This window comes from Chelon labrosus (genome assembly GCF_963514085.1).
Source record: "Chelon labrosus genome assembly, chromosome: 22".
NCBI lineage: Eukaryota > Metazoa > Chordata > Actinopteri > Mugiliformes > Mugilidae > Chelon > Chelon labrosus.
Window position 1 is genome coordinate 12,685,981 of NC_140355.1, and position 7,487 is coordinate 12,693,467.

The 7,487-nt window shown below is 42.3% G+C and overlaps 1 protein-coding gene across 1 annotated transcript; it reads left to right on the forward strand.

The window, feature by feature from the left end:
* Positions 1-2,879: 2,879 nt before the first annotated feature.
* prdm12a (PR domain containing 12a) lies at positions 2,880-6,600 on the forward strand (the record flags this gene model as incomplete). Its single annotated transcript, XM_084572863.1, has 5 exons — positions 2,880-3,424; positions 4,875-5,065; positions 5,218-5,373; positions 5,946-6,057; positions 6,152-6,600. The coding sequence occupies exons 1-5, from the start codon at positions 3,199-3,201 to the stop codon at positions 6,598-6,600; spliced, it is 1,134 nt and encodes a 377-aa protein (XP_084428989.1). The 5' UTR covers positions 2,880-3,198.
* Between the last annotated feature and the right edge of the window lie 887 nt (positions 6,601-7,487).

The following is a 7,487-nucleotide window of genomic DNA, read 5'->3' on the forward strand; positions in this document are numbered from 1 at the left end:
TCGTCCTGATAGTATGATACAGCATGTCTGAGGCAGCGCTGCTCCTATTTATGACAAAATATTGAGAGTCAGGCTCATTTTGTTTTGAGGCTTTGATGCAGATTGCAAAGCACACTTTCATATAGCCTGCCTTAAATTACTCTCTTGTGTGTCTCAGCTAAAGAAATTAGGATTGTTATAGGCTTTTAAAAAGGATATAGACATCATGGTTGTCTGTATTTCTGAATAAAACATTTAAAATTTGATTATTTTTAAAAGGTTATAATTCAGTTTTACTCTCATAGTAACACTATAAGCTGGATTTTAGAGATTTAACTTACAAAGTATATGATTTTAAGAATAATACAAATACTTAAAGTACACTTTAAGGCAGCAACAAATGATGCATATTGTACCTTTTTAAAATATATTTGACAATATGTATTTTATTGAAGCAAATTTTTAAAGCACTGTGCACATCCTTATAGTTTTACTCCAGAAAATGATTTTGAACATGTCCTCTACTAAGACTGGTTTCATTCTTGAATAACTCTTCTTCCAGCAGTGAATGTCTTTCTAAATTAGTTTTATTAATTCGTTTGATCGCTCTAATTTCATTTCCATTTCTGGTGAAAATTAGGAAAATACATCTCTCATCTACAGCGCTAAGGAAGCGCTAAACGTTTTTAAAAGCGTTTTCCTTGCTGCGTAAAAGACGCACCTCCACCTCCTCCACATCCAGCAGGTGTCCGGGCTCCCCCCCCCCCTGTCCTGTCCAACAACAGACTGTGGAAGAGAAGGAGGGGTGGGGGGGTGGAGGAGGAGGAGGAGGAGGAGGAGGACAGGGGGGGCTCTTTAGGGAGAAGGAGGGACGGCACCTCTCTCACCTTTGCAACAGATAAGCCGATCTTCAGTATCCAGCACACAGTGGCAGCTACCTTAATCTGTTTTTAATGACACTGCGGAGGATCCCCGGAGACCGTGCGCTCCTTTCTCCCCAGCAGTTTTGCAAAAGTGTGTGTGCTCCCTGCAGCAGGCCTGACAACAGACGAAGACTTTTTCTGACTAATTATATTTTTTAAAACGACCTAAACAAAAAGAAACGAAAGAAAGAAAACTTTTGAATGCAACATTTAAATCCCTACTATGTTTTTTTAAATTTAGATTTTACTTTTAGTCATCTTGTAGTTGCCTTATAAACCTCTGAGCCTGTGCAAACTCCGCTTTCTCCGCTCTTCTTTCTCCAGGCTATTGCTCTCTCCCCCTGATAAGCGTAAAACTCTGCTATTTGTCCACAAACAAACGCTCCTCTTTGATAGGTTTCCCAGCAGCTCTTTGAAATCGCACAATTACCGCATTCTTTGTGCAATAATTGTCAATCATCCACATTAAATTGATAAGCTTTAAATGGACAGAATAATGGCTTAAATTGGTTTACAATGGAACAGCTAAGCAGGATGATTTGCTATTGCTGACATGCCCGCGGCTTTACCAGCTCCGAATAATGCCATAGGTTAATGCATAAATAAGCAAATCAAATCCATGCGTTACCCCAATTCAATTCATTTAATTCCTCTTTAATAAAGAAGCGGCCCACCCCCCTGTCCCCGCCATTTACCTCGGATTTGTGCGATGAATGCTATAAATGTAAATCAATCTAGATGAGAAAGAATCCCATTGAAAGCGCAGAGAAATTTCATCTGGGAAAAGGAGACAAATGTAGGAGGGGCCCTGCTCATAAAAAGCAGCTGTTTCACAGTAATCTTTTTTCGTGCCCTGTCACTCACCTTGCCTTTTCACTATCTCTGCTGCTCAAAAAAAAAAAAAAAAAAAAACCTCTCCGCTATTGTATTTACTTGCCATATCTTCTTTCCCATTACATTGCCATAGTCCATATTCGTCCAGAGAGAAAAAGAAAGAGAGAGCACAACTTGCCCATTTTTTTTTTTTTTTTCGGACAATCCCCTTGTAGTTGTTGGAGTGAAAAGAGGAGTGCATGGATGTCAAATTGCCCTCAAAACACCATGAAAGATTGATTTGCAGCACTTTTCAGGGCCCTGACATTACTTGGAGGGGAGCTGAATAGGAAACCTGTGAGCCGGGGATGGAATAAAGATGTCCTCTCTGCTGGAAAAGAAGGAAAACTGCCCATTTAGCCCCAGTCCATCAAGCCCGAAAAATAGGCAAGAGAGGAAAAAACACAGAGGACTGTGACTATAGAGAAGAAAAGGGCCATATATACTCATCTAAACGTCGCCACAATACCGAGGGGGCTCCGAACACCCATGAATATTAAAACCGCTTACCTCAACAAGGGCTTGAAAAAAAAAAAAAAAAAGTGAACCACGTCAAAGCAGCTTTGCATTTTTTGCATGCGAACAATGCTGTAAAAAAAAAAAAAAAGGGGGGAGCTTGTTTCCATTCTTGTTATTCCCGCGCTAACTCCTCAACAAAAAATTAATATTACCACCGCATGAATACCAAATGCCATGAGAAAAAAATGGGCGAGCAACTCCCAGACTCAATGACCCACTTCTGCGCGCAGAAAAACTTCTTCCCTTAAAAACTGACAGATGATTTTTGTTCTTTTGTCCGTTTTATTTCTATTTTGAAAACGTGTTTTCTTCCATTTTTGTTAAATAATTTTTTAGTCATGCAACAACACGAGCCTCAGTGCGCACCCTGAAAAAATATTTGCGTAAAATAGTTTCTTTTTGCAACCCTTTCAGACTTTTACGCACAATTTCACATAGAAAATTTGCACTTTTTAAATTATAAGATTGTGTGAAAATATGTTTTTTTTTGTGTGGTTTTAGCCAAGCTTGCTTTTGCAGCTTTGCACAAAATGTTCAACGCGCAGCTTTTAATTTCTAAAATAAAGTTTTGTCCACTCAAAACCTCCCTCCCTCTTTCTCTCTGTGCTCCCCGTGTGTTTTAATGTCTCCGCTTCTCTGTTGCAGTGCAGCAGGCAGGTCCACACGGCGAGGGGTGTGTCATTAATAAGTAATTAGACAGGGGTCACACCAGCCACTTATATAAAGAGACCCTCACAGCCAGACAGGGCAGCTTTACGCACACACACTTTGGAGCAGAAGGACGGACTTGAAGAGCAGCTCTGTGCGTCGACGTTTGCTCCACTTGCAGCTCCGCCACTGCTATCATTCCTGGAGGTTCCTCTCTTTTATTTTTTGATTATTTTTTTTTATTTTATTTTGCAACATGGGCTCCGTGCTACCCGCAGACGCTCTGGCTCTCAAGTCTGGATTTAAGTGTCCGAGCCGCTCGCTGTCCGACGTGATCACCTCGGACATCCTGCACAGTTTCCTTTACGGCAGGTGGAGGAACGTGCTGGGTGAACACCTGGCGGAGGAGCGGCAGAGCGGCACCAACAGCAGCCCCAAGACCGCCTTCACCGCCGAAGTCTTGGCCCAGTCCTTCGCTGGAGGTAGGCTGACCTGCTGGTTTTACTGTGGGACTCGCTAAAATAATTTAAATTGAATCCTTTAAAGTTCAGATTGATCACACCGCAGTAAATGAATTGATTTCAAGAGTTTTATTTCACCTTAATCCTTAAAAGTATGACTTAAACTGTGCATTATTGTTACAGAACTTATTATTTGAGTTGCTTTTTTATAAAATAATTTATTTAAAATGTAATTTTTCCATAAAATACGATTGGTTTTGAGTGATTGTAAATGAATCTTCACAATCATAAATTCGTTTTTTTCCCCAATGTGTCAGCTACATTTTGGCATTTATTGCGCATGATATCAACACATGTAACTTGGATAAAAGCTAGAAACTAAAAGAACTTACTTTGCCACCCTCAAGTATTTTATTTCCCAGAGTTTTTCCCTCATTTTTGCTGCTTTTATTTCGATCCATTTAACGTATTAACCCTTTCAGAGCTCCGAGACCTCGCGTTTAGAGGCTTGTTAGGCGTGTAACTGCCGCTGATTGAACGACGCAGGGCATTAAATTCATTTGGTTAACTTTGTGCTTGACCTGGGAAAGTTTCCACTTAAACCTCGAGGAGAGAAAGGTTTCCTTTCTTTGAGATGTCCCGGGTTTTTATCCCGCATTCATCAATCTCCGGACAGTCTCTTTTCCTCCCTTGGCAGCTATGGGGCTCCGGAGCTTTTCTCTTTCTCTCCCCTTAAAAGATTTGCTGTTCCTCGCATAATGCACCGTGAAGGCTAAATCTAATGCTATTCATTGCATGTCAACCATCTAATCGCCTTTCCATTTTTTTGTTGCCGAAATTCCTGAGTCTTTTAAACAAGTCTTCGTCTCATTCAGCGCAAATTTATTGCTACAAAGTTCTTAAAAGGATAATGAATTTGGAATTAGCCGTTTCTTTTCCAGTAAACTTTAATGAATATCACATCTGAAGCATGACAAATTGCTGGACACTGAGCAATAGAGGACCATTTAACCCCCATTCGGCTGGGATTTTCGCAGCCTGCAATAAAAAAAAAAAAAAAGAAAAAAAAAATCTTTGATTTTGACATTAAAGAAGCATTTTTTTTTTCTTTTTTCTCCCTTTCTACTGTGGATGAAAATGCTTTCCGAGGGGGGTTTTTGCACAACAAAAACGTTCAATTCAGCCAGATAATCGAATTAAACGGAGGATAAGGTGTAGCTTAATATTTCGTGACTAAAATAAGATCCAGTTCATTTGCCGCTTTCAGGACTTTTCCAGCAATCTTGTTTCACGAGAAGCTCCGACCACGAGCTCTCTTTTATCTGAAGTGAAGTGCAGCAGTTTTACTTACACGCATTAAAACAGTTTAAAGATGACGCACGGTCTCCATTTCATCCAACCTGACACAGACCCTGACACTGTTTCTGATTAATCTGTCATTTTAAATCCATCTTTATAATTTTTTTTCCAGAGGTGCAGAAGTTGTCCAGCCTGGTTCTTCCCAGTGAGGTGATCATCGCCCAGAGCTCGATCCCCGGAGAAGGCCTGGGCATCTTCTCCAAGACCTGGATCAAAGCTGGAACCGAGATGGGCCCCTTCACGGGGAGACTCTTGTCCCCTGAACACGTGGACCTCTTCAAGAACAACAACCTCATGTGGGAGGTGAGCAGAGAATAAAGTTTCTGGATTCACATTCACACACAATTCAGGTCTGATGTGCCTGGATGTTACGATTGTGACATGAGTGTTATTTACAATCCAGAGTCAGATTGTCATTTTCGTTCTGTATGTTGACTTTTATTTTGTGCGCTCAGGTGTTCAATGAAGACGGCACGGTGCGTTATTTCATCGATGCCAGTCAGGAGGACCAGCGCAGCTGGATGACCTACATTAAATGCGCCCGGAATGAACAGGAGCAAAACCTGGAGGTGGTGCAGATCGGCAGCAGCATCTTCTACAAGGCTGTGGAGGTGAGAATGGACTTAAAGCCGGTTTCTGTTCAGTACCTCAAGCCTTTGCTTCCCAGCATGGGGTCCCTGCCTCTAGGGGGCGCCAAAGATTACAGTGGGTTGGTCTGATCTGAGCTTAGAAATTTGACAGATTTGCTCATGTTAAATAAAACCATATATATATAAAAAACTTGGTGGAATTTAATAAAATATTTAATTATTTTATTTTTATATATTAAAATTATATATTTTTGTCCACACTTAAAAAAGTAGTGGCCTATTTTGTAGGTCCCATCTCTTATTTCTCAACTGTTAGATGAAGTAGCTCTGGATGACAAGGACCAGCCAATACTAGTAGTCAGGGATTATTGCATTTTTTAATGAATGAAACAGCATGTGTGACTGATAAATATCAAAAAAGAAAGTAAGACAACTGGGAGAATTGGGACAACCACAACAGTTACCTCAACTTTGCTGGTTGTGTCATATTTGGCAAGTGTTGAGGCCTTTTGTCATGTTGCAGCCACCACAGAGCAACGGACTGAAATCACACCTTGAATAACTCTTTGTTTTCCTCTTTCTTCTTCACCCAGACCATCCCACCAGATCAGGAGCTTCTTGTCTGGTATGGAAACACCCACAACACGTTCCTGGGAATCCCTGGAGTTCCTGGAACAGATGAAGAGCAGCAGAAGAAAAGAAACGGTGAGTTAAGTTTGTTTGCCAGTCTGAGACGAACTTAAAGACGAACTTAAACTGAGCAGGTTTATAACACATCTCCTCCTTGTTTCCTCTCCAGAGGACTCTCACGGCTGCGATGGCTCTTCCTCATGCTCCCCCTCCTCCACCTCCTCCTCTTCGTCCTCCATCACCACCTCCAGCAGCCGCATGCGCTGCGTCATCTGCCACCGGGGCTTCAACTCTCGCAGCAACCTGCGCTCCCACATGCGCATCCACACCCTGGACAAGCCCTTCGTCTGCCGCTTCTGCAACCGCCGCTTCAGCCAGTCGTCCACGCTCCGCAACCACGTCCGCCTGCACACCGGAGAGCGGCCCTACAAGTGCCACGTCTGCCAGAGCGCCTACTCGCAGCTGGCGGGCCTGAGGGCGCACCAGAAGAGCGCACGGCACAAACCGGTCGTGTCTAATTCCGACGTGCCCTCCCAGGTGTCCCCTCCTCCCCCGCAGATGACAGGCATGCCGCACCAGATGCCCCTTGTGCACCACATCCCCACCATGGTGCTATGATGGCAAAAAAAAAAAAACACTGAGGGACAGTCAGAACGACGTTGCACTTTAGATTAGAGCTGTAGTGGAGAAATAAAGGGAGCTCCCGATGAAACAAGGCCTCATTGAGGAAACAAATGACAGTGAAACATCTCACAAAGACATTTACATTTCTTCCCTTTGTTCTGTTGCTTGTCTCATGTGGTCAAAAATAGATGCATAAAGATGTTTTAATGTGTGTAAGCTGAAATCTACAGAAAAAACAACAACAACAACTCTATCCAGATCAGTTGTATCAGTGCTTCTCTGTGTAATTATAAGAGCTGAACTAGTGTCACGACAAATGTGAGGCCAGGCTGATGTCTTCTACACTCTTGAGTCCTGTCTGTTTTGCATCACATCCAGCTCAGGTGTGGCGTACCTTCAAACGGTCAGTAGAAACCGAGGGACCACATTGTTTTTGTCCGCTGCATCCGTCCACACTGTAAAACTGGAATCGTCACTTTAACCTTGTACAGACTGGGTGCTTTGGAGAACTGTGTAATTGTATAGTTGTATTGTATGCTCCTGTACATGTGAATGTAAATACATTTGTGCTTTCTTCTATTCTAAATAAATGATATCATATTACGTACGGTGTGATTTCAGTTGTCAGTTAATTACATATTTGGCATTTCCATATACAGTATGAGGGTCTCGCCTCTTGTCCAAAGCATGCATCTGCAGGAGGAGAGTGTACCTGGTGAATTTAATCTGAGGAGGTCTTCCTGTGACCCCCGGCTTAAGCGGGAAATCCTGACCAAACTTTTTTGCCTTTTTTACCACTTAAAAAGAACACATCTACCGTCTGTTTGAAAGTCTTCAGTCATGCAGGTCATGCTATAGCCAAAACAACAAGCTGAAACAAA